The 27,270-nt window shown below is 43.2% G+C and overlaps 2 protein-coding genes across 2 annotated transcripts; one reads left to right on the top strand and one right to left on the bottom strand.

The window, feature by feature from the left end:
• Window positions 1–755: 755 nt before the first annotated feature.
• Window positions 756–14,689, bottom strand: ndufaf2 (NADH:ubiquinone oxidoreductase complex assembly factor 2). Its single transcript, XM_008291361.1, has 4 exons — window positions 14,475–14,689; window positions 4,632–4,721; window positions 3,592–3,632; window positions 756–1,446 (listed from the first exon to the last, which is right to left on the bottom strand). The coding sequence occupies exons 1-4, from the start codon at window positions 14,587–14,589 to the stop codon at window positions 1,213–1,215; spliced, it is 480 nt and encodes a 159-aa protein (XP_008289583.1). The 5' UTR covers window positions 14,590–14,689; the 3' UTR covers window positions 756–1,212.
• A 94-nt stretch (window positions 14,690–14,783) lies between these two features.
• Window positions 14,784–27,270, top strand: ercc8 (excision repair cross-complementation group 8). The gene is made up of 12 exons (XM_008291360.1): window positions 14,784–15,149; window positions 16,767–16,862; window positions 17,191–17,292; window positions 17,584–17,707; window positions 18,888–18,969; window positions 19,996–20,064; window positions 20,160–20,226; window positions 20,804–20,907; window positions 21,640–21,764; window positions 23,790–23,987; window positions 25,900–25,995; window positions 26,738–27,270. Exons 1-12 carry the CDS (start codon window positions 15,073–15,075, stop codon window positions 26,801–26,803), a joined length of 1,206 nt encoding a protein of 401 aa, XP_008289582.1. The 5' UTR covers window positions 14,784–15,072; the 3' UTR covers window positions 26,804–27,270.

Below are 27,270 nucleotides of genomic sequence, written 5' to 3'. Positions count from 1 at the left end.
AAGGAAAAACTGCTGTACGGAGACAAAGCAACAAAACAAGTCAGAAGGGTAAAATAACATTTCCACTGCATAGAGTAGCCCTGGGAGGACAGAACGGTGATTCATAAAAACACAGAAAATATATAACAACTGTGAAAGATCAACTAATTACTTAGGGTGCCTTTATTAAACACTGACATGAAGGATTGTTTTGGCCAGGGTTTTAATTTTATGCAAATTATTTTGTGTTTTGCTCACTGTGTGTTCCTAATTTAGATATATTTGTGAAGATCTGTGTTAAGTTTAACGGTGTGTTTCCTGTTTATCGGTCTAAATAATGAATTACACTCACTGTGACTCAGTGTTGTAAAATAAAACATTCAAAAGTCCACTGGGATCGATACTTTTATAGGTACTGCAATTCTAAGTACTTGTAGCCTGTAAAGAAGCAGTTAAAACTAAGAATTACAAATGCAGACGAGTGATGTTTTTCCATTCGCTGAAGCTCCATTCATCCCTGAGTGCAGAGGACTGTCATCTCTTTAGAGCATTTAGAAGAACGTAGATGAGAAGATAGACCTTGTTTTCAACTGCAGCATTCCAGTTCATGCTGCTCTTCAACCAAGGATCGGCTGTGCTGAAGTCTTTTTAGGAACTTTGCACTCTGACGAAGGGAGAATGTCTTCCTGGGATCAATGTACTGCAACGTTATGCATTGTTGGGATTTTTAGGTGGTGGACGCAGCCTGCATGATAAACAGAAACATTAACGCTGTGTTTTTATAGATCTATAGTTCAGTTTTATTACATTTTACAAATTATCTTACAGCATTTCTAGAACATTCTTGTTGTACACCCGTGTCTTTATTCACAGACCTCTCTGGTAGATGTAGTTCTCGTCATCACTTTTAAACTCAGCTTCTAGATGTGTGATGGATACCGTCTTGCGCGTACACAATATCCACTGAGGAAAGTAGGAGCCCGCTTATAATGTAATGCAGTCCAATAAAACTGCCTTGAAATAAACACTTCCTCTGTGAAGACGGTCGACAAGTTGATTAAACTCTGGTTATTTCTGAGGTCATAGTTTATGGGGTTGTTGACCTGGATTGCATTATACGGAAAGAAGATTAAATCTCGACTAAAAGTGAATATCGGTTTCACAGACGTAGTTTTTTTTTTTTATTGCAGAGCCTTTCCTCTGGATCGTATTACATCGCGCAGCGGTCTCAGTCTATTTCTTGGACGCGGGCATCCAGGAGCCAGGCTGAAACGTGTTTGCAGTGCTGGTCGGTTCCTCACTGATCTCCTCTTTGCCAAAGCTGGCGGAAGATGCGTGGCCCTTAGTCACAGTCATCGCCACAAGACCGTCCTCGTACTCCTTCGCCTTTTGAGCCAGATCTTTCTCTTCCAGCTCCTTGGCCTTCAGCTTGATCTCCTCCATTCGAGACATATTCTTCAGCACCTCCTATGAAACACACAAATAGAATCAGGGTTTCTGCATTTATTACCAAATTTAGACCTTTTTAGATGCAACCTAAAACCTCCTTCACTGTTACAGAATGATGGAGGACCCAAAGGGACGGTATGGCTTCTAATTATTAAGTAAGTGAAGTCATATACCTATGTCAGTACTTCCCAGCTATATGTAACAACAATTCATAGGACTATAATTAATCAGTTCACATGACCTAGACCCAGATAAATGTCAGAGGATTGATGGATGGATTACCTAATTAAAAATGAACAAGCTTCCTACCTATTTCCTACCTACGGTGGCGAGCAGTGATTGCTGAAAGTTTGATGGCGCTCAGTAAGACTCCATAAGAAAAGGCTGAAGATCACAATTGTAATTTTTTATAAATATAGAACGTTACCCAACTGTCCACAGCCCCATTAAAAAAAAAAAAGATCTGTCTATGTTGGACTCAAGTCCCTTTTTAAATTATTATTTTTTAATATCTTATAGAAGAACTGAATTCCTGCAAATAACTACGATATTAAATGTTCTCGTCTTGTGATGCCATGTATGAATAGTGGGCATTGAGGGTGGGTGATATGGAAAAAAAATAACACTCTAATGTAATTTTGTGTCATTAAATCACTAGAAGCAGTCATGCTTGTTCATTTCCAACGCTGCCCACTATGGCTGCCTGGTTCTATTAAGAGCACGACTACCACAGTATCACACTGTACGGCAAAATCTGTTACACTTGACAAATTTATTGTCACATCGTCCAACCCTGCTCGCCATCATCCGATCTTCCAAAGCCTGTGGTGTTGGAAATGTGGAGGTGGCAGTTTCCTGAAGATTTGTGAAAATGGAGTGTGACCACAAGATTGCTTGCTGGAACCTCCAAACTGTCTTGCAAAACTGAAAGCAATTCTAATTTCCACTCCTTAATCAACTGCCTCTGTTTTGTTTTAGAGCATCAGCTGCTCACGACTCGAAAAGTGGAAGAGAAATGAAGTCGAACTGGGGAGCTTCCAGGAACAAATGTGTGTATCTGTCGAGTATGAAGTAGGGCATTCACTAGAAAAATAACAAGCGCGTTCAGTTAACCTATATTGGTCCAATAAACCCTGGTTAATAATGTAGCACTTGGAATGGACTGCTGAGCTAACATGACAGGAGGCATTCACAATATAAACAACCATTCCAACTCATGGAAACAATTATAAACTGAACGCAGTCCACTGGTGGAATAGTTACCCACTTGAGCCACAGCTAGTGTCCAGTGATGTTAGCCTCGCCCCGGCACCGGGAGCCAAAAAAGAAGGGAGGACTGGGCATAATGCTGTTGTGTGCTGGCAAAACTGAAGGACTGGAAAAGAGAGGGGAGAGCCATGGCCAAAAAGCCCTGCTTTGGGGAGGGAGACAAACATACTGAGCTGCTTTTCCAGCCTGTTAATGACAGGATTTAATCCAATCAATTTATGTCGGCTTGGACCAGGAAGAGAGGGAGCGTGACAAGGGGTAGGGTAATGTGCTGGGAGTGAAGCCTTGGCCACATCAACACTGTCCAGCTGTCGATGGCAGCTATTGGGCAGACGCAAGGCAGAAAATTGGAAGAGAATGTTCTGGCAATAGAGGCAGGGGATGGCATTGGCTACTGGCAGGGAGAGAGGACAGAGAGATAGAAAGAGTGCCTGGGTATTGGCCTTCCAAGGGATTTCCTATAGACCCACATTTCACAGGCCAAATAATTTCCAGCATTCTCACATTTAAAGAGCAATAAACCCAGTGAGAGGTACACAGGGGGAAAAACTGCACTCCTTCACCATTCCCGTCTTGGAGACTGCCAGAAATAAAACACAAAAAGCCGAGATGCAGGCTTCTGCTGGAAAAAAAGAAAGTAAACTAGGACATGGTGTCAGTGAGCCCCTTGTTCAGAGGCTGTTTTTGCTCTCAGTCTCGCCATCAATGCACTTGAGCTGCTGTTTATTTTAACACCTGTCCCCCAAAGTTCCTGGATTCAGTTCGAAACTGTAAGATAAAACAAATCAAAGCCTTTCCTTTCCATCTTTGCTTCTTTTCCCTCCCTTGTAACCAGTCCCCCAGAGTCCAACCATCAGCACAGCGGGGAGGCTGGGTGGGGGGGGGGAGACGTACCTCGACGGAGGGGGGCTCCTTCCGTCTGCCTCGTATCCAAGCTGGAGGAGGAGGAGGAGAAAAAAAAGAAGAGTGAGAACACCCACACAAACATACGCTGCACAAACAAAACCTGCAGTCATATTTAAAGGCTGCAGCTATAACATCAGTGAGTTTTAGGGCACTACAGTAGCTCAGCGCCACTACTGAGCAACCGAGCTAGCTGGGGGAGTGTATCCAGGGTTTTTTCTTTTAGTTTGTTTTGTTTCATTTCGCAAACTATAGGGAAAACACACGGGGCTATACACATGGTAAACTCAAAACATTAATACTGCTTTAGTCGAGGCAGAGAAGGGCCATCGAGTGCTTGTGTCTCAGCAGAGAAAGTGTGGAACGGCTCTGATCTTTGAATTTGAAAGTACACACTCTGTCATTCTTCATCAATACCTCTGTCCTTCTTTTTCCTCCTGAGTGGAACTGTGTCTGTCTGTCATCTTTTTTTTTTCTTCTCTCTCCTCTTTTTAAGAAGCTCTATTTTGGCTGAGCTGGCTGCACAGCAGAGCAGGTTAAAGGGAGCCAGAAACAGAGAGAGAGAGAGAGAGAGATTTTGTAACTCTTCCTCCAGCTAGCACAGGGATTCTGGGCCTCTTTTATCCCTTTCTTATTTGCATCCTGATGAAAATGCATGAGGGATGGGGCGAAGCAGGATGAGGGGTTTAAGGTGGATAAAGCCAGTCTGAGACAGAGGGAACAGTTTGTATCCAGTTGTAAGAAATTCGAAACACTATTTTATGGTACGGTTGTATAACACCAGCAGAAGGCATCTTTGATAAACTCATGAATACACTTTTCCCAACCCCCCATCCCATCATGCAGTATGAAAAAAAAAAAGAAGGATGGATTAGCCTAGGCCCCAAAAGATGCAGCCACGGATTTGTCATTCCATTTTATTTGTGCAGCACTTTGTGTACTCTGCTGGATAGCTCTTTTGTTAACATTGTCATTTATCCGTGTTAGTGATAGTTTAAGTATGTAGCAGTGATGCCGCAGTCCAGACTTACCGTCCCACTCCATCGGAATGCTGCCTTCCGTATATTCATCTTCTGCGGGATTGGCTGCCACCACTATCCGCTTGGCACGCGTGATCCTTCCTGGGAGGAAAAAAAACCAACAACAACAACAACAACAAAAAAAAAGCAGCAAGAGTGAGATAGAGATGCTCAACAATGATGCATACAAAATGCAAACAAACACAAAGAGGTGCAGACACAATGCTCTGTGTCTCCGGCGCACACAGACACACAGATACAGACAGACGAACAGACACACAAATACACAGAGGGATGACAGTGCTGTGACAGGCCATGGATGATTACCTCGTGGCCCTCGGGCCCTTCTCCTCAGATCTCGCTGAGTGGCTCCAAATCTGGGCTAAGCCTTTATGCAAATCAGCCTCCCTTTAACCCAACCAACCACAGCCCCCCTCACTGACAACCTCTTCCAATCACAGTGCTCTGGCTAACAATGCCCTCCAAAATCAACATCAAGCCGAGCAGGAGACAAAAGAGGTCAGATATCACAGAGAACGGGAGAGGCACGAGCTGCGTGGAATATTAAGTGCTCCTTTCCCTATCTGTATACAGCACGACGCTCGCTAGCAGCAAGGCCACCGCCAATTATTTTGGTCAAATCTGCTGATTAGACAAGTTTGGCTGGCACACAATGACATGGAGACGAAGGCAGAAGAGGGTGGAGAGGGGGGGTGGGGGTGGCAATGGAGGGAGATGCAGACACAATAAGAGAGAGCGAGAGAATTAAAAAAAAAAAAAGAGCCAGTTGTGTTGGGTCTTTGTGTGGTCCTATACAGTGTTCACTAATAACAAGTGCTGCGTTTCCATAGTTTCTCCTCACAGGTAGCCGGATGTCTATCTACCGCTTCCATCCCTCTGAGAAATGATGAGGCAAGGAAGGAGGAGGTAGAAGCAGGGAGAGGGAGACGGAGAGAGAGAGAGAGAGGGAGAGAGAGAGAGTGATGATGCATGGCAAACATGGCTAGAAGGAGAGAAATGGATGGGCAAGGAAAACAACACGCTCCAAAACACAGACAATCTGTCAGGATTCCATCACAGTTTCTCCGCAGCTGACTGGACATGGACAAATGGAGGCAACCACCTCCATGCACACTGCAGACTGATGGCCTTAATGTTTACTTCAGCCATAACAGATAGGTATGGCACCGGGATGGATAAATGATGGCACTCTGAAAAAGTGGCTAAGTGTGGGCCGCGCAGTCGCTCCGCTCGCGTCTCCCTAACTGGAATTTATTGGTCGGCTTTTAAACTAATTTCAATAAAGACAAACGCATTTTTCATGCATGTGCTGTTCTGTAATTACGTCTTATGAGGATGACTCCTTTCCATACTTTATCCAGCCTATATAGTAATCAGGTCAGCTAATTAGGCTAGTATTGCTTTGGTTCTGCTTTGGCTCCCACTAGATTGTCACTATAGGGCCTCACAGGCTCCGGCTCTGCAGCTTTATTTTTGTGATATCCAGGTCTGACAAAAACACTGCATCACCTTTTCTGCAAAGCTGGCCCGGCGATGTTTAACACACACACGATACGATCATTTTGTTTACATGCATGCCTTAAAATGTCTTCTGAGAAAGAGTTGTTCCTAGAAAACCCCCACGATAGCACAAACAAAAACAACTGGCAGCAAACAAAAGGCTGCGTTCTCTAGGCAATACTAACAAATACATTTAACAGGTATGCTAATTATAAACAGATCATATCCATATTTGCATTGGGTGTGGGTGGCAGCAGACTAAAATGGTACAATTATATTACAGTCCCCACAAGCAATGTGCTTAGCTACAGCTAATGCCGAGCTAATAAGCATAAAGAGAGGCACCTACTTTTTTCTCTCTCTCTCTCTGCTAGGTTGCATCTCCCCCTCTCCTCTCTGTCACACTCCAACATGGCTCTCCTCTTGTCTTGTTGCTTTTTGCAGCATGACTAAACCCCTTCCACCACGGCTTTTATCCTTGGATTTGAATAACAAATACAGTATGTACATATATTTATGAAACATGACTGATCCTCCCACCACATACACATTGGGAGGAGGCTTGTCAGTGTGATTGGGGTGAATCGAGCTCTCCTGGTAATCTCTGATCTGGGACGACTATGAACAAAAAACACCACACAGGTCCAGGCTGTACTGCTTTTACAACAACAAAAAAAAAGCACAAAGGAAAACACAGAAGTTCTCTTAAAAATGGCATTAGCTAACAGGAGCTGATAAAAGAATTAGCCGTGTTCGAATTGAGGTTTAATAAAGAATGCAATTACCGCGCACAGGCCTACACTTCAGCGTAATGTAGCAGAACACAACTGGCTGGCCTGGCACATTTTTTTTTTGCATAATGATTTTTTTACCTTAAGGAGCTGCCTGCAACTAACAATTATGTTAATTACAAATTAATCTAAAGATATTCAGATTTTTTTTTTTTAAACTTCATTACTTTTCAAACCAGCAAGCAACCTAATAGAGCTCAAAAACATACAAACAAATTAGCAAAAACAAGCAACCAAGCATCTATAGATTACTTTTTTAAAAAAACTGATTAAAAATTCAGTTTTTATTAAAAAATAATGACAAAAGCCAGTCAGAAGTTCACATTCCTCTTAAAATGTGCTCACAGTGATATTATACAATAAAAAAAACCAATAAAAGTGTGACATTTAAAAGCTGGTAAATACTGGATGTTCAAATGTCAAACAAAAATGCAAAGAAGGAAAAGTTACAAGGATCCGACGTTTTAAAATTCAAGGTTGTATTTATGTGTCTTGAAATCATACGTTTGCGCCAACGCTGACCAAAGTTCTTTGTCCTTTAATAAGTTAAAAAAAACAGAAGTATTCACTTTCCAGATATATAAAATGAGTGAAAATTCAACTGTTTTTCTAGACAAACATCAATCAGCCTAATTTTTTTCCCGATGATCGACCACAATGTTAGTGTTCAACTTCATACGGCGTTCACTTCAGGATTCCTGACACATACAGTCATCAAGCTGAGTGTAAGCTATCTTTCTGATTCACAGTTCAGTCCCTCCTTCTCCCCCACCTTGAGAGAGAAAGAGAGGTATGAAGGGTGTTAGGAGCTCTCGATCTCAGCGGGCCCCCTTGTGACAGGTCTGCCTTCTCATCACTCACTAGGGGAAACCTACTTACCAGTCACACACACACACACACACACATACACACACACACACACACACACACAACTGGCTAGAGAGCAGGCAGATTAACCTGAGGGACAGGAGCGAGGACGCTGCCTCTTACCGTGAAGGACAAACGCAGCACTGCATTGGAGAGGGGGGAGGGGCCAGCGGCAGGAGGAATGAATTCCCACCGCATAAATATTCATGAGCCATCTCACCTGTCTGAGCGCGACTCATCTGTGAGCCCTAGCTGTGGAACCCAGAGGAGGGGGGAGGGGGAGGGGAGGGGAGAGGAGAGGAAATGAAGGAAGGAGGGAGGAGACAGCCGAGCAGAATGGGTGAGGGGTTGCTGTGGCAGCCGCACTTCAAATCCTTCCCATTCGTTAAAATAAGACATGATGCGCTCCGAGGGCTGCTCTTTGAACCCTGAACACACCCCGCTAAACTCCATCACCTGCTTCAACACACACACACACACTCGCGCACACACACACACTCTCACAAAACCCCCAACTTCACACATCAGCTCCCAGGTGAGTGCTGCTGAGGGCGACCTGAGAGGTTTTTCACCTCTACAATGTCATTCCGGGCATCTTGTGCCGTCTCTTTCACCGAGCGCTTCACTCCTGCGCCGTGTTGACGCAGGTGTCAGTGGAACACACTTCGATCAGCAAACATCCGGGGTAAGGAGAGTCCTTAAAACTCAAGACAGAATGAGCTCGGAGCACCTGACCCCGACTGGTGAACCACGTCTCCCGCTCCCCACCATGATGTCTAGCCTAAGACGCATCATGCTGGCTCGTCTCTGAACAGATTGCAATGTAGACAAAAGCTCCCAACTGCAACAGCATGGCATGCACCACTGCTCCCTCTCAAGAGGCAGAGCAGATTTCTCAGCCTTCGTGATGGAGCGAGGTGAAGCAGGGGGTTCTAGGCCCGGACACAGTGGTGGAACAAAAAAAAAGCCGTCCAGAAACTGCAAGACCGTCGGCCTGGGGTTGAGTCTACTTTAGTCCTCTCCAGCTGAGCAGCGTGCAGGAGAAGGATGGGGGGGAGACCAATGCGTTTATCGTAACGGACAGCTTTATGAAGATGGAGTGATCCGATAAGCATCAGCGATACAAGGGCAACCAGGTACCGATATGGACACCCTTCTCCCCCACCTCTCCGTCTCCCTCCTTCCAATCTCTTTCCCTGGAAAAAAAAAAAAATGGAGGGGATGTGTAAGGCCTGTAACCATGGTTACCCATTAGCCCAGAGCCTAGTGATGCGGGATGAGGTTTATAAGGAAAAGGCCAGTCGTTGTTTTGCATCAGTGCTGGTGAGAGGAGAAGCTTAGGTGTAAAGTAGGCCTGCTGCTGCTGCTGCCGCCGTTCGGTTTTATTCAGCCCTCATTCTGTTTGTCCCTGTTGCTGTCAATCCCACTGAGGTTTGAGCGACTCACGGCAGAACAGAGGAGAATAATTCATATAGAAGTAATAACATGCTGAAGAGAATACTTTGATTTCCCCTGTGTGTTACTTTTAACTAAATGCAGGCATACTTAAGGGTGGAGGAAATACTTTTAGCCCTGCTCTGCCTAAGACTACCCATCCTTTTTTTTTTTAAAGTCTCCTCCCTGCCCAGTGGGTTATAGAAAAGGGCCGTGTTGAGCCAGGAAGTCAGCATCCTTTGTGAGGCTGCCGAGCGGTGTGGATCCCCTTCCTTCCTCAGCAGCTCCTCTGAGGCCCTTGCGTGTGATGTCCATACACTGAGCTGTCCACCCTGTTCTATTCACCTCCATCACTTCCATCCAGCCCCCTTCCTTCTCCCTCCGCTGCACCTTAAGTCGCCCCCCCACCTCCCCACTCTCTCTCTCCATTAACCTATCTCCACCTTCTCTCTCTCCCCCTCTATCTGTCTGCCTGTTCCACCCACTCATTTCACCCTCTTTCTATCAGAAACCTTCCTTTCACTTTTACTCTTTCCATTCCCCCCCCCCACCACCACTCCATAATTTCACCCCATATGTCAGCATCCCCTTTGTTCTTTGTCACTCACTTTCTGTACCCCACCTTCTTCTCCACCCTCCCCGAGTCTCCCTCAGCCTTATCTTTCCTCCCTTACTCCTTGCCTTATTTCTCTCTGCCTGTCTGCTTTATTAAAATATTCTGAATTGAATAAGCCGCGGCAGGCTTCAGGAGATGTCTGCTTGTGCGTCGGCCTGTCTGTCAGTCTTCCTGGTTGCGTTTCTGACCGACAAAGAGCCCCGAGGTGTCAAAACCTCTCACTGACTATCTGACCAAACAGAGACATGAAGCGCGTTGGACGTGAATCACATCTTGGGCCAACTGCAAGAAACATTTTTTTGGGGGGGATTAATTTGTTATCTTCCTTCTGTTGGCATCATCTACTGTGCAACGTAGTTCATCAAGCAACAAATCAGCCCGCAGGAGCTGGAAGCAATACACTTCCTATTCAGGCTGAATGTATATAGATACAGGTCTTGGTGTAGATACGCGGTGTTTAATGGAACTGCAAAATGCTTAAACCGCAGATATTGGATCTAGGCCCATTTGAAATGCTCTGCCGTTGAAAATAAATGTGCCCATCTCTCATTTTCAGCATCTATCTTTTCAAATGCCTTTTTAATGAAGTAGTTAAGCCACTCCATGATGTACCACCAGATACACATACAAATACACAGTTGGCAACCAATATACGGCAAGATGAGCTAAATCCTATAATGATTAAACAACCTTCATTTAAACCCCATGCATTGCGAAGCTGCTGATCAATTAGCATGATTTACTGTAGCGGCGCTGGACATAACTGCTCTATGGTAAACACTGACTTGGTGTCCTACTGTAGGATAGACCTTCCTTCATCACACCCTGGGGATGACTTGTGGCAAAATAAACAGCCATTTGGACCCTCGTCGCTCTCCGCTGTGACTCTTTCCGTGGAAATATGCGGCTTGAATCAACGCTCTGATGACACACAGCCATCTGTTGTTGTGTTAAGTGTGTTAGGGCATGAAGTGGAGAGAAAAAACACACAATTGCAGATTTTTTCGTCTTTTTTAAATACAAAGGAGATACAAATGCCCGCGTGCGCACACACGCCGAGTGTGCGGCTGTCATGCCATACAAACACATGTACACAATCACAGATGAACACACTAATGCAAAAGCACACACACACACCTCCTCCCTCGGTCCCTAGAGTCGCCCATCCTGAAATAGCAGAACTGAGGCCTTTTCAGTTTTTCACTTCATAGAACAGAGCCGGGGAATCAAATAAATAATAGACAAAGAGAGAGGGATAGTGATAGGACGACAAGTCAATGCGTCTTTTCTCTGCAACAGCGTGGCGCACCTCTGAAGAACCTCTGAATCTCTTCCATTCTCCGCACAGTGGAGAGGACCAATAGATTAAAACTGCATGGCACACACTGCTAAAATGAATAGCGCTAAAAATACATCCTTTTCACTGAGACATGAAAGGAAACTGCCTTTCCCCTGTCCAGTATTGAGCAGCCATTGATTCCAAGACAAAGGCTACACCTCCTCAAAGAGGTAAGAAAAATAGCAATCATACAGGCAATTATTTTCAAATGTGCCTGCAGCGGCCGATAATGTCAGCGCGCCTCTCTTCCTAAATAAAGGGAGGGAAGGCAGGCGTCAAAGCTGCAGGCCCACTGCTGAAGACGAATGAGCCCATCCACAGAATGCTTTGCTTTCATCTGGGCAGCATGACATGGCGCCCCATGCAGCGTGAGGCAGAGCTGGGCCTGGGGGACAGACGCACACAGAAAGAGAGAAGAATATATATTCTCTATTCAGCTCTATGGAGACAACACCAAGGCAAAGACCTTCTAAGACCAGTGGCCAGATTGCCAGTGGCTCTCTTGTAGCCCTGCCACAGACAACAATCACTGGGCCTCGACTCTGCCTATAGCACGGTTCCCTCTATGAGGCAGCAGCAGCAGCACACGGTAGGCCTTTAAAGCTGGACCTTTAGTAAAGACAGACACAAAGATTCTCTCGCTCTCCCTCTCTCTCTCTCAAGGCATGTGCTTCAGACCCAGCCCTTTTCATTTTGATGAGGAGCAGCATCTGAGAAAAGGGGGTTAGAAAGCTCTCTGCTGGGCCTAGCCCTCCTCGCTGCTGAAATACTTCACTGTTTTGAATAGAAATCCTAACTGGAATTACTTCAAAGGAGGGAAATCCAGAGGCATCAATAAAGGGGAGGAGCAAGGGAAGGAAGGACTATGTGAACGCAAATAAAAAAAAAAAAGGGCAACCTAAGGAGAAGTAGCTGAAATCAGATAAGGACGGATCCATACAAAATAAAAAAGTTGTTTCCTTTTTTCCTTTTCCGTCTCACCAACCATTAACATCCTAATACGTAGCCGACCCCTGGCTGTCAGAATTGCTTACGCCCCAGTTTTCCGAAGTTAACAGATTGAGAGAGAGGTAGAAAATGGAAGCAGCAAAGCATGGATAAAGGTAGAGAGGGATGGACTGAGCACTAGGGATGGACAAATGAATAGAAGGAAGTAGGCAGAGAGGGAGAGAGAGACAGCCTCCTTACCTACTTCAACCACTACTCATGTGCTGCAGTGGAAAGCCCTGCGGTCCATGCCTTAAGGCCCTGAGCCCACGCTTGGCCTATCAGTTTAAGATCAAAAAGAGCTCGCTTTAGCAAGACATATGGACTGAATAATGCATCTACTTTATTTCCACAAGGCTGGATGGGCTGAGTGGCAAAAAAAAAAAAAAAAGACACAAATGTGTGCGGCATATATTTCTATATGTTTATTACGAATATGTGCCTGTCTCGCAATCATGATCGTGCTTGTTCCTAACCAGCTTCCCTACAAGCCAACTAGCCTCTCTACAGTGTCAGTCATTGTGATGGGACAGTGAATACGGTAGCCTGTAGCGTGCTAGAAAATGGGCTTCTGTGATGTCTCATTTGAATAGTCTGACAGCCAGGGGTAGAGGAGCAGCCTTGTAATGAATTATAAATACGAGGTGGGTGCAAGTTTACCCACAAACTGCTGAGAAAAGGTGAAGCGCAAAGTCAAGTTCAGTCAGAGAGAACGCTGGCTTGCAACCTGCCAGAGGTCGGTCCCTCTTCAGCTAAACAAAAACAAAAACAACCCAAAAACAAACAAAACAGCTCAGTTTCGCCCGCTGAGGAAAGTACCGCCGACTGGATTCTATGTCTGACATCTATTTATTCCATGCAAGTGAAAGATAAACTTCATCTCGCCTGCATAATGTGGCACCAAGAGAGGGAGACAAACACAAGAATGTGTAGGTGGGATAGAACGATTCCTAAACTCCTGCTATCGAATGAGGTGCATTTTCTTGGGAATGCAGTGAACCCTGCTCAGGAACGATAATTCTGGAAAAACCCATTGTTATTAATAAGCCAAATGCCTGTGGCTGTTAACCAGCAGTATCATGTCTGAAGCAGCCAGAGGTCTTGATCTTTGACCTGTGATCCCTGACCCATAGCCTATAGTCTGTGTCGGAGCCCTGCTGATGATGATTTAAGGCGGTAAAGGGAGGCGGGGGGACGTGGGATTTAGAGCCTGGATTTTGTTCATGAGTTAAATTCGGAGACAGCGCTTGTACACATTGAATGCATCGCTGTATTTCCAACAAAAATAAGCTCATGTATAGGTATGACACATTATTAATCTAGATTTCTTCGATGTATTTTCCGTAAAAGTGACCTCAGTGTACAATTCCTCACAAAAAACACCCCCAAAGCTCAGTCTGCCACATTAACAGAGTCCTCAAAAACTGGAATGCCAACAAACCTTCATTCCCCTAGCTGAAGTGAGTCATTACCATGGCCTACACCTTGTCATGTTCCTGTCCTCGACACACTTCTATTCGCCATTAGAAAGACGGGACAACTGGAGAAGGACTCACAGCAAGCCTGGCCATTGAGTGCACAAGGCCAACACGCACGTCCTTGGCCTTCGAAGTCAGAGACGGTGTGAAGGACACCATTGGCATCCCACCATGGATTAGCCTGACACAGTTCTACTGCTTGGCTTGAGCGGTACGTACTGTAGCACTGCCATGTCTCAGTAGGGATATATGACCTCCTTATAAATCCTCATCACAGACGAGTGATGGTTTCATCTGCGACAGTGAAGGGCTCATCTTTTCTCTTTGGACGTCAGGAACAGTGGAGCTGTCATATTCTGCCTCGCAAAACAACTTAAACGCAGTTAGCAGTGACTTGCATTAAATACAGACAAAAGAAACCTGATATAAAAACTCCAAAATGACAATGTTGTTATTGAGACTGATGCGCCATCTAGTGGCAGACTTGGGATACTACAAAGGGTAAAGGTAAAGTCACCCAAAACAGCACATTGTAGGAAGAATGCGGTGGTACATGGATGGAAAACACAGAATAAACGTCAAGCATCGTGTGGAGTTTTGAACTATAATTAACCTAAAGCAGCGATATAAACGTAAAACAGGAAGGAGCAGCTTAGGCTATAGCAGTGAATACAGCCACAGCCTGAAGACATACTGCAGGGGACACAGTAAGAAAACACAGGTTTTAATAGCCGCTTTTCGAAGTAATCTCCACTTGCCTACATGTGTGACGACTGCTAACGAAATCACAAGTGGCTAATGTTAGCACAAGTCGTAGTTTACCTGTCCAGGTCTTCTGCTCTGGGATGAAGTAATATTTATTCCCCAGATGATCTGTGCCGACGTGTTCGCGTACTACTCCATAGGTACGCCGCAGAAGTCCGATAAATCTGCTCATCTTCACTCCAAAACCCGAAGGTTTTCGACAATTTGTTTACGTCCCTTGCCAGCTGTCTGTCTGTCCTCTGAGTCCGTTGTTTATGCAAGTGTTAGTGGGCAGGGACGGTAACTAACAAACTGTTTTGTGATTGGACGGTTGTTGTCGACCAACCAATCACCGCGCTCATTATAGAATGCGCGTTGTAATCCAACATGGCGGCGTATTGCTTTGAGCTGTAACGTAGCTCGTCGAAATTATCGCAAAATGAGCATTAAGTAATAAAAGAATTGTGCCGTAGTAGATTTTTAAAGCCCATATAAACGTCATGGAACTGTAGGTACAATATAATGCTTGTCGGACACGTAGAGACTCCGTGTGAAGTAGAAACGCACTTCATTATAGGTAACATGTTAGCCTTTGAGCTAGGTTAGCTAACGTTAGCACGGGTTAAATACAGGCTCTGTTTCAAAATTTAAAGCAGTTTCTCTTCAAGCCGAAGCAATGTTGGGATTTCTGACAGCAAGGCAAGCTGGTCTGGATGATCCTCTGCGACTGAGACGTGCAGAGTCAACGAGAAGGTGAGAGAGGATGCCAGTAGAAGTATCAGTACATTAAGTGGGTGTTTACGTTGTGTAGTACTTGTAGATTCTTATAACCATCGAAAAACGCTTTGGTAATATACAAAAATGGCAAAAACACTTATTTCACGTGTGCGATGTGGTTTATTGACTCATTAAACTGTTCATCTTAAATCATACCACTATTATATGAAGGTCGCATACAGTGTCAAAAGCGTTCATCGTCTCCGGAAGTTTTCCCCTTTTATTGCTTTTCAACATTGAATCGTTTCCTATGTAGTTTGACTTTTTTAGCAAGGATTTACAAGAAAAACAAGACTATTTCATCTTGAAATGAAAATAAATTTCTACAGGTAATGCCAATTAATTAATAAATATGTAAAAGATCAATTGAGGTGACTGCTTAGGTATTTATCCCCTTCGAGACAGTATTTAGTTGAAGCCCCTTTGGCTGAAATTGCAGCTTTGAGCCTGTGTGGATAGGTCTCAGTTGCCATCTGGATACTGCAAATGTACCCTCTTCTACTTTTCAAAACTCTCAGGTTACACAGGAATCGGGAGTGAACAGCCCCTTTTCAAGCGCAGACACAAATTCTTAATTGACTAGAGGTCTGGGCTCTTACTTTGTTGTCTTTAAGCCATTTGTGTGTAGATTTGGTTATGTGCTTCAGGTCATTGTCTTGCTGGAATAAAAATTTTCTCCCAAGTCACAGTTATCTTGCAGACTGCATCAGGTTGTCCTCTAGGATTCGCTGTACTTTGTTGCATTCAGTTTACCCGCTACCTTTACAAGCCCTCCACGACCTGCTGCTGAGAAGCATCCTCACATCATGATGCTGCCACCACCATGCCTCAAAGTGGAGATGGTGTGTTTGTGATGATGTGCAGCGTTTGGTGTATGCCAAACATAGCATTTAGTCTGATGGCCTAACAGCTCAATCCTAGTCTCATCAGACCAAAGAACCTTCTTCCAGTTTACTTCACTTAAAACACAATAACTGGACCTAAATGATCTTTATTTGTACTTGTTGTGACTTTTAGCACCAATTGGTTGTACATGTATTGAAAAAAGTCAAGTCACTTTAAAGTGATACTTTTGCAGTCACTTCTTTTTCTTTTTTTTTGTAGAGATCTGTTTTCACTTTGACATAAGAGCCTCTTTTAAAAAATTCTTGTCAAACATGCCCTAATAAATTGAACATGGTTTAATGTCGAAAAGCAATAAAATATCCAAGGGGGACGAGTACTTGCTGTATGTTAACTACATGCAGTTTTGTTAACTTAAAAACTGTTGTCCTTGATATTGGTAGTTGCATTTTTATATTACACACGCAAAGTCTAGTGCATACATGGTCTTCTGTAATGCACATTTTATGGGTTTTTTTTCGAGTGTAAGGTTGCTAATGTTGTCTGAGGTAAAGCCAAGTTATTTCATTTAAACTAAGCCAAATTTTATATGTGAGAAACTTGACTGACTACTTATGCAATCAGCAGCTCTATCTAATAAGTTTCCTTTTACAGGGTTCCTTTGAGTTTCCAATATTCTTGGATAATAAAAATCTATGTGAATCATTTAAGTCCAGTGATGCAAATGTTCCATTTTTGTAACCACCAAAGGGTCCTGGGTCTGAAGTTGAATCCTGACAGAGATGTGGACCGAGTTCACGGAAATGGCGTTAATACTATTGACATTGATGCAATCGAGGGAAAACAGTAAGTCCTTGCCTTCATTTACTACAGTTTTATAAATGACTACATTACTGTTCCCTGTAGATTTCTGATAAATACAAAATGCACCATTGCAATGATTGGGATAATACATATGCAGAAACTGTAGTGTACCCTTGGGAACTATTAATAGTGTTACAGCAAAATGATGTTGTTGTTTTTTGCCTGTGTTCTTCTGTTTAGTCCATTCTTACATTTTACATTGAGATAACCAAACTGACAGATCACTGAAAAAGACAACTCTATGCAGAATTCCTAAAATGTGTACAATAAAGTAAAGCAACATTTAAAGTTGATGTTTTCCATTGTTTAGCATGTTGTCTGGAGGTGCAGATGGAGTAATCGTCATCTATGACCTGGAGAATTTCAGTGGGAAACCACAGTACACCTGCAAGGCCGTCTGCACAGTGGGCCGGTAAATGTTACGCCATTTACTAATTTTATCCACTAGAGGGTAGCATCCCATTAAGCTTTCAGAGTAGCATGTCGTTGTCACAGGCTTGACTTTAGGGTATAGTAATATTTTGTGCATGAAATGGTCTGAATCATACTTTTTCTTCCCCAATTAAATCTGGCTTTGTCAGCATTAATATGCAGCACTTAATCGAAAGCGTATCTAATTTGTGGCACTGTGGCCTCAGTCTAAACAGTCATATCCCATCATATTTGCTGCTGCTCGATACATCATTGTCATATTTTTTTCTAGGTCAAGTCGGTATGTCCACAAATTCAGTGTAGAGACCGTCCAGTGGTATCCTTATGACACAGGGATGTTTATCTCCAGCTCCTTTGACAAGACCATGAAAGTCTGGGACACTGAGACATTAAAGGTAAGGCATGTCGCCTGCAGACTTATTTACCAAGTTTATTCCATATTATATGGATACATTAAGTTTACAGTGTGTAAAGTGGTACAGACTAAATTAGAGGTACTTGATTAAAGTTCAATCCAGTATAAACCTCGTTAATACAAAGCTAAATCAACAACTCTGACAGTGTCAACAAATACTCAGTGTTGTAGTATAAACTTCATAGAGATAGAATTTACTGTGGAACCAAGAGATTGCATTGCATGGCATGGTCTAATTCTAATACACAGCTCCACCACACTTTCTCTCCTTTTGCTCTTTTCACTATCTCTTCCCCTCTGTTTCTTATTTTCTGCTTCATGCTTTCTACCTTTCTATGCCACATTGTCCCATATGGCAGGCCCAGAGCTGTGCTAGAGTTACACTGGCACCACGCTTACCTCTAAAGGTCAGGGAAGGGACAGAAAAGAACCCACCGACCTTTCATTTGGCTACCTTTGTGTGTCTCTGTCTCTGTGTACTACACAAACACACACTCGTACCTATTAAATTATTTATTGTGACTGTGCATTTGCACATTAGCGTGCGTTTTGAATTGTTGAACACTTGGTGTATGTCTATGTGCAGCATTTTTATGCAAACAGAGCCTCCTCTGTGTGTGTGTGCGTGTGTGTGTGTGTATGTGTGTGTGTGTGTGTGTGTGTGTGTGTGTGTGTGTGTGTGTGTGTGTGTGTGTGTGTGTGTGTGTGCGTGTGCGTGCGGGCGCGTCCGTTGGCTAAGTCCGTGCTGGTGTTGGCACACACTGACAGATGGAGCACAGAGAGGCTTTTTATGTTTGCTGAAGAATTTGCATTGTAACCACCACTGCTGCTCGGGTGAGCTGCCTTCTGAGCTCTGAGCTGCTGTGTCCTCCCTCGCTACTCGCTTTTTATTTTTATCTAATTCATTCCGTGAACTCTGTCCCTCAACTCTGGTGAAATAATGCTACCATTAAATTTTAAGGACATGGTTGTATATTTTATCATAAAATTTGTTTTTCATTCAGTGTGTATATATATATGTGTGTGTGTGTGTGTGTGTGTGTGTGTGTGTGCATGTGTGTATGTATACATATATATATACACACTTAGCTTTAATTTCTACCATAACTGACCTCTGTCTGCTCATCTCCCTCTCTTTCTCTCTCACTGTGATTCTTTAGCCTGCTGAAGTGTTTGAGTTCGAGGGCAATGTCTACAGTCACCACCTGTCCCCCATCGCCAGGAAGCACAGTCTCATTGCAGGTGTGGGTGTGAAAGCAGTCACAGTTTTTTGCTGATCTTAATGACGCAGAACAAACCAGCTGGGTTTGCTACTCACATTTCTCTCATTGCGTGCTGAGAAGCATTGAACTTTGGGCAGAACTCCCATTAGTTATCCTGTCTTCTTTTAATTAATTTCCCCAAGCAAGATGCTATTTGTTTCTCTCAGCACTCTGCAGACGCCGCCCCATACCTTGTACCCCCAGGTTGTAGAGTAACATGTCCCTGAAGGGGACAGAAGTAGGTCGAAGGCTGACTACACAAGGACAGATTTCTGTGGAGAAACATCGTAGGAATCTTAGTCTTTCATTGCCCCCCAAGCAGGACCAACAGGTTACTCATGCCTGCTCAGTACATGCTCCTAAATCTTTTCCCTGTCACATACGCAAACCACTCCCTTCGACACGCCTGTTTCTTGTCCGGAAACAATCGCACTCTCTGTCTATTTTCTTGTCCTATGTCCTTCCCTCCCAGAGGTGTTACAGATGCTTGTCAAACAGGTTGCAAACGTCCCAGGAGTCACTTACTTTATCTAGGAAGATGCTTTGAAGGGAATCTGCTCCTAAAAAGCGCCATTAACTCAATAATTCTGCATAATTTGGGCTGTTTAGATTTCAACAGCGGTCTCATCATCTTCTTTGTTTTGTAATTTTTTACCGGCTAGCTTGCCCGCCTCTCACGTATTCATGCAGGTGTGTCAGCTTATGTATGTATCAGAAGTTTAAATCAGCGAGTTTTCATACCTTATCTGTGAAAACGGCGGCATATCTCAGCAATCTCAGCACATTTCTGTTATTGTAGCAGATTATACTGTCACATTTATTTAGATAAACTTATATTTTGATCGTATTGATAAATAGGAATGTTGGGTTAAACCTGTGTTATTGAAAGTAATAGTAGTATTCAGTAAGTTATCTCTATTATTCTGGGGTTCTTTTAGTGTTTCAAACCAACAATAACGACTGTCTTCCATGTCCTTTCTCTTAACTATCTCTGGTTCATTTTCAGTTGGCACACAAAACCCTAAAATCCAGCTGTGTGACCTGAAGTCTGGCTCACGGATTCATGTTCTTCATGGTCAGTGGACTAGAGTACTTTCACTTGTTTTTCTTCGCACACACATGTTTGTACACACATCTGAGGGATAAACAATGACTTCTCTGCCATCCCAGGTCACAGAGGAGAGATCCTGTCTGTGCGGTGGTCACCCAGATACGAGCACATCTTAGCCACTGCCAGGTAAGCTCCGCTAGCTGCCTTTCTTGCCTGTGGAGATTCAGCCCCTGAAACTGTAACCTAGTTTGTCCTCAGAGCCACATCAAAGCATTACGCCAGGTACAGGCCAGTCCCCACCATGTTGCGTCCCAGCAGTTCTTGTCATCTCACTTTCCCGACCATCTGGCCGCACTGCAACCCCGAGTCAAGGATAATGGTACCACATCACTACTAGATAGGCACTGTGGCACTCTAGTAGCCCTGTCAGTGCGGCATATGGTAGATACAGTCCCCACCTGTTTTATGCCACATTAGACCTGCTAATTAACCCATTGGGATCAGTGCGCTTCTGTCCCTTTGGACTGTAAGTGATTTTGAAAACAACTGGCACAGAGAGGCACACAGAGCAGTATATGATATTCTGTTAGGCCCAGCATATTAATTCCCAACAGGAAATTGACCTTTTCCAAACAAACACTGGGCCGCACGCGCGCTCGTCTGCAGCATATGAAACACATCAGTCTGAATTTGCACCTTGTTTTGCACTCGTTAGTGGAGTAATCAAACACAAACAAATAATTCCTGAATTTCTCCCCCTAAGCGCAGACAGCAAGGTCAAAGTATGGGATGTGCGTCGCGCTTCGGGTTGTCTCTTCACTCTGGACCAGCACAATGGAGACAAGTCGAAAGCCTCCTCTGAAGCAGGTACTGTTACCTCTCCGCTTTACTTTTCAAGCATCTTTTCCTCATTTATCCTTAGTAGGCTGGGCATTCTATAGATCTTACAGCCTACTATTTAAAGAAGTTCAAAAATCCAGACAGTGAAGGACATTGTGACAGGGTTTTTTGTCAGGCAGCCCACTGGGGTGTAATTGACAGGGTAACAGTTCAGTGCGTTCTTGTACAACATCAATCTACCTTTCACCGTCCAGCATGTCCTTTCAGCCCGCCCGCAATACGGCATATAACTTAAGTGCTGCTGAATAGTTCCGCAGACACACATTACTGTAGATCCACCTCCCTGATAACTTCAAAGAATATATTTAAAACTCAATGTGCTATACAAGGACTTTGTTATCCTCTCAGACGCGATGTCTAATAGCTTTCAGGTTTTTCAGGTTGGTACAGTGTGGTTTTCGTCTCTGTGGAGGAAAGGTTAGCATTCTGCTCATATAGTATCTGTTGTTTCTGTGCGAAGTCTCTTTGTGTTCAAGCTGAGGGGACAGAAAACTAGACTACAATTAAACCAATTTATGTCAATTATGCTGCATAACAATAGAAGACTGAGCGCTTTAACCACACACAGCCTAAGAGCATGTTATTGATGGAAAGATGAGCTGTGGGCTTGAGAAAGATATGTGGTGTAGAAGCTCTACAGTGATGAAAGAAAAGAGATGACAAATGCCCTGTTGTCATGTCCTGCCTGTCTCTAACCAGTAAACACAGCCCATAATGGCAGAGTGAACGGCCTATGCTTCACTGGCGATGGCCTCTACCTCCTCACTACTGGAACTGATGACCGAATGAGACTATGGAATAGTGCCACCGGGGAAAACACGCTGGTAAGGTGGATTTCTAAGGGGTTTGCATTCATAGCCTACCTAAATAAACACTTACTTTGAATAACATGGTTGCAACAGATCAATTTTATTTGCCTTTTCCTAAACAGACTCCTGAAAGAAAGAGGAACAAGTGAATATATACCCCAAACATCACACAGGATGTCTCGTGTTAAAGCCTGTTTTCCATGGCATCAGTTTTTCCTGACATAGGAGGGAATTTCCTGAATCTCATTTGGAACCATGATCAGCTGCTGAAAATAAGCCCCCTGTCGACACTCCTTATTGACTGTTTTTATCGGTTTAAACTACTGAGAAGAACATCTGCATTGACAGCTGTCTAGATGCTCAGTTCCATTAATGATGTGTGAGCTTTGTCTGTGTTTGTACTTTGGTGCTTGGCAGGTAGTGTGCAGTGTCTGTATTGGGGCTTTAGGCTGGAAATGGGTGTATCCCACAAGACCCAAACAGTGAACTAAACAAGACAAAAAAGTTTAATATAGCTGCAGAGTTTGTTGGTGATTATCTGATTTTAGAATATTGATTAGGAAGTAATCCCCGGCACTCACAGTTATCCAAAGAACCCAGGTACATACAAGGACCATTGGTGTAAACAAACTGCTAGAGCTGGAATCCTTGAGGCCTAAATCTGAGCTTGAGTGCCGATTAGTCTATATGACGACTTCCCCCTCTGGGCTTCCTCAGGACTCTGAAGCATCTGCAGACAGGTACTGAATGCTGCTGCACAAGTTCTAACTAGGGCAGGACAACAACTCCCTTTACATCCGGTTTTAAGCTTTTACACAGTGAATGCTAGACATGATTTTTTACTGCCATTCACAATTTCAAATTTAAAAGAGACTGCCTCGATATTGTACTGAACATAACAGACAAATTGAAAGTTGTCTTTTATTTTACCAAAATACATTAAAAATGACTTTAAAGTTGTACTTGTGGGTCTTGGACACTTGTCTTCATATTTCCATGTTAAAAAAATAAATAAATAAAAACTTCCCAGTGCCTTTTTCTTCTCAATTTTCGATATAGTCCTTGTGAAAGAATCCATCTTGAAAGGGGAGTTACTCCATGAATTAACTTGTCCCCACCCCCAAAAGAATGATGCTATCCGTGGTAATTAGGTTGTGATATCAGTATGTAAACAGGTGAAACAGGAACAGTCTGCTAACCAACAATCAGCCACTGTTAAACTCATTGGAACACTTTGTTTACACCACAGCTCTTACAGGCTCTTCAGGACTGAATATTTAACTCTTGTGGTTTTTGGTTACAGAAACAGAAAAGAGACAATAAGAAATCAGAGCAGAGAGATCAACCAACAGCCTAAATGGGTGCTTTAGCCCTGACTGACTTCATAACATTAGGCTCATTGCAAAAATAAAATATTTGCATGCAATATTTGAATATCCAACGTGATACAGAACCCCACACCGCAGGAATATAACCTCACCCTAACGCTTGGGGAAACTCTGCCTTTGCCCCGGGCTGTCTCCCAGCCTCCTGTCCTAATTCCCTGCTCTGCTGCTTCATGCTGCAGTTGCCATGGTAGGCATTTCTACATCTTGAGGCAGTAGCAAAACTCAGTGACTTAAAGGGCAGATAACCTTCTCTGATGGTCAAAGATCAGACTTGAATAATGATGAGATTGGTGAAAAGAGTACAATTAGTAACGCTGTACTTTAAAGGTTGTGTAATTTTCTTATTTGTACTTGTCTTGATTTCAGGGACTCTGGAAGTTTCGGAAAAGTCAGCATCAGTGTTTGAAATGACAGTGATCTATAGGCTTCATACTGTATGTCAACAGCCTTAAAATAGCAGCTTCTTCCTATGCTGTCTGTTAGCAAGTTTTTAAAAGTCTTAACTAATACAAATGGAGAAAATTTGCTGACACAAAAAAAGCTTCTAGGAAACATCCCATCTCACACTGTTCAGTGTAATAAGCAGTTCACATTCTCACTTGTGTACACACTTCATCTGAACCTTGTGTCTCTTCACTTTTCCATCCCTCAGGTAAATTATGGGAAGGTCTGCAACGAGAGTCGTAAAAGGCTGCAGTTCACAGTGTCCCACGGCTGCAGCCCAGAGTTTGTGTTTGTGCCATGCGGCAGCTCAGTAGCAGTGTACGCCCTCCACTCAGGAGAACTGGTCACGATGCTCAGAGGTCACTATAACAACGTCGACTGCTGTGAATTTCATCCAGACTACCAGGTGAGACGCACCAGTGCCCCCAGTGGTGACAGTGTACCCATCTGTCTGCTGTTTGTTTACGTTTTGCCAATGAGTTTCTGCTTGCTCTGCCAGTCAAGCCTTGTTTGTCTCCGATAGGCAATGTGAATTAAGGTCAGGCTCTCTCTGTCAGTTGTCTTTTTCTTTTTTTATCAGCTGAGTAGTAGGAGCCATTAGAAATTTGCAATCACCATAGCAGTCTCAACTGAGCGACGTCCTCCTGACAGATAGTGTGGTAAAGTCAACATTTGCGGCTATAAATGCAAAAGCAGGTGTTCCTATTGTGAGACAGAAGTTGTTGCTCGGCCCACATGCTGACTGTGACTTTGTGTTATTGTCAGACATCACACTGAGTCTACGTCTGTCATATGAAATGTGCTTTATAAATAAACTGAACTTGGCGAGGCCAAAGTTTCACTGCATATCTGCACTGCCATCTCCTTTATCTCGTCAGTATCAGAATGAGGACAATGAGGGACTGTCTTATTTTACCTTCACTGTCATTTTTAACACTCTGCTGGTTCCTGGTGTCATTTGAGGATTCAAGGATGGAATTGTCAGCATTGTGAGCTTCACAGATCGAACAGGTGCAAATTGTGAAGTTATGTTACGGTATACATATGACATGCAAAGATATATAAGAGAAAAAAGATTGGCTGCAAGGTGGATCAGTGGTTAGCACTGTTGCCTCGCAGCAAGAAGGTCGCCGGTTCGTGTCCCGGTGGGGGCACCGGGGTCTTTCTGCATGGAGTTTACATGTTCTCCCCGTGCAGCGTGGGTCCTCCACCGGGTTCTCCGGCTTCCTCCCTCAAGTCCAAAAACATGTTGAGGTTAATTGGTGATTCTAAATTGTCCGTAGGTGTGAATGTGAGTGTGCTTGGTTGTCTGTCTCTAAGTGACCGCGACCCTAGTGAGGATTAAGCGATGTATAGATAATGGATGGATGGAGTTATATAAAAATTGACCCCCTCCCTGTACGGGGAAATTAGCCATAGAGACCACAACCATGTTCTGTACTGAGCTGTAAACATGTTTATTTCTGATGTAAAGTTAGACATTTTAACATGGGGCTCTATAGGGACAGACTTGGGCTTGGAGCCAGCCATTAGTGGCCATCTGAGGAACTGCAGGTTTCCACACTTCTGCTTTGGTTTTATTTTTTTCCCAGGTTGTCTTTTAGCATTATTACTAATTGTGGAGGAAGAAAAATATTAAGCAAATTTTTAAGACGAACCATATTAGTTGCTAATTTCCCCACAGACATACCAAATCCACAATAGGCCAAATACTGAAATAGCAGTAATACTGGACTGAAACCATGTTGGTTTTCATTTAAGCTATTTCCTGAAATCAGTCGCGAGTTTGTGTATAAATATATTTCTGTGTGTGTATATTCTTTTTCTAAACGTTCTTTAATAACAACCTCATATGGTATTAATCTGTCTGCACTTTTGTGTTGTTTATTTAGGTGTCAGTTATAACCCTTTGTGCCGAGAAACACCTTAATTGTTGCGCAACTTAAGTTAAGCATTATCACCACAAATACGGAGGGATGTCCAATTCACGCCCTTCCTATTAGGCAATTCCAGCATTCAGTGTCAGCCGTAGATTCTTATGTGTAAGACGCATAAGAATGTCGTTTGGCTGCTTGTCGCTCTGGAGAGTTCCAGGAAAGAAAAGCAAGTTCTGAAAATGTGTTTTACTTTTTTTTTTTTGGTGATGCTTTTTGTCTGATGTCATGACCGTAGTCAGGCCCATGACGCTGACAATGTCTCCCATGAGTTCACTTGCTTTGCGTGGAAAGTTTTTAGCTTATTGATTACATTACTCTTGGTTTCATTATGATAGTTAACACCAGTCATCAAATGAAGGTGTCCTTGTTGTTTGTGTGTAGGAGCTGTACAGTGGAGGCAAAGACTGTAACATCCTGGCGTGGGTTCCTGTCCTCCGCGCCTCAGATGTGGAAGAAGAGACGAGTCGAGAAAATAAGGTATTGGCCATAAAAACAGGAAGCAATACTGGATAAGGGATTTAATTTCTGTAATTAAATAACCTTAGTACATATAACAGACTTCATAGGATGTCGAGGTTTTTAATGTCTGTGCTTCCAAGGCCCACATTATGAATTTAGTTCAATGACAATCTCAGCACGTAAAGGATAATATCACAAATCTGCCAGCTGTCAGGTGTCTATAAGAGCACTGAAACATGTTTTACCTTTCTATAATTGTTCCTTCTTTTGTATCAGTCCTTGAACAATTCCCTCCTAATGCACTTCCAGTATAAATGATGGGAAACAAAATCCAAAGTCCTTGTTGCACTCAAACAAAATACAAACTTAAAAACAAATTGTGAACCTATCATCAACCACTGTCTTTTATCTTTTTGTTATTTTAAAAAAAATAAGATCATAGATGAGTGTGTGACATCTAAGAAATAAGTGCTCCCCTGGTACACACTGCTACTGAATTCACTCCACTCCACTCCACTATGTGAGGCTATCTCCACATTCAAGCAATACCTATTAATTGACGAATATTTTTCCAGTTAGACTAGTCGGTACATTCATCAGATGAACTCAGGTATCCGTCATGTACACATTTGACAAGGATGCACTCTTGTTTTTTTTTCCTACTGTACAGGAAGCCCATATAAGGTTGTAAATGGTGTGCGTATGTTCTGTATTTTGTCATGGATCTTCTTCCGACTTAACATCTCTTGATTCCTCACAGGGTGCCGCCGGCCAGTCCTCGGTGAACCCTGCCTTTCAGGACGCGTGGAGCAGTGATGAAGACTGATGTAGATGTTTTGAATATGTGGACAGAGTGAGGTGACTGAGCATGCAAATAAACTCGCATCCATCACAAATACTGTCAAGGGAAACCAGTGGAAATAATTGTGGGTTTAGAGAAGCTGCTGACGCTGACAAAAGCCTTAAATCTTAAGTGAAATGTGTACATAATTGTCTGACTTTGTGTTTTTTTTCATGTGTTTTTTGTACATTTGATATCACGATGCTTGCTATTGTCACTTTGCTTTTTTTTTTTTTTAAATTGAAAGTAAATCCAACAGTGAGTTTCACATTGTTGATTCTTCTTAACCTGTTTCCAAGCAATTCATCATTTGGGGGTATCTTCCATTATTTGTGCAAAAACACAAAATGAATTCATCTGTATTGCAGGTATTATAATGACACTATATTGTACATTTTGTAATAATCATGAAAAGTTTTGGTAAACAGCAGCATTTCTAAGCTTTTTAAAAA

The sequence above is a fragment of the Stegastes partitus genome, unplaced genomic scaffold (assembly GCF_000690725.1).
Source record: "Stegastes partitus isolate 25-593 unplaced genomic scaffold, Stegastes_partitus-1.0.2 Scaffold739, whole genome shotgun sequence".
Classification (NCBI taxonomy): Eukaryota; Metazoa; Chordata; class Actinopteri; family Pomacentridae; genus Stegastes; species Stegastes partitus.
The sequence above is the reverse complement of the archived record's forward strand: the minus strand, read 5'-3'. Positions and strand labels throughout refer to the sequence as shown.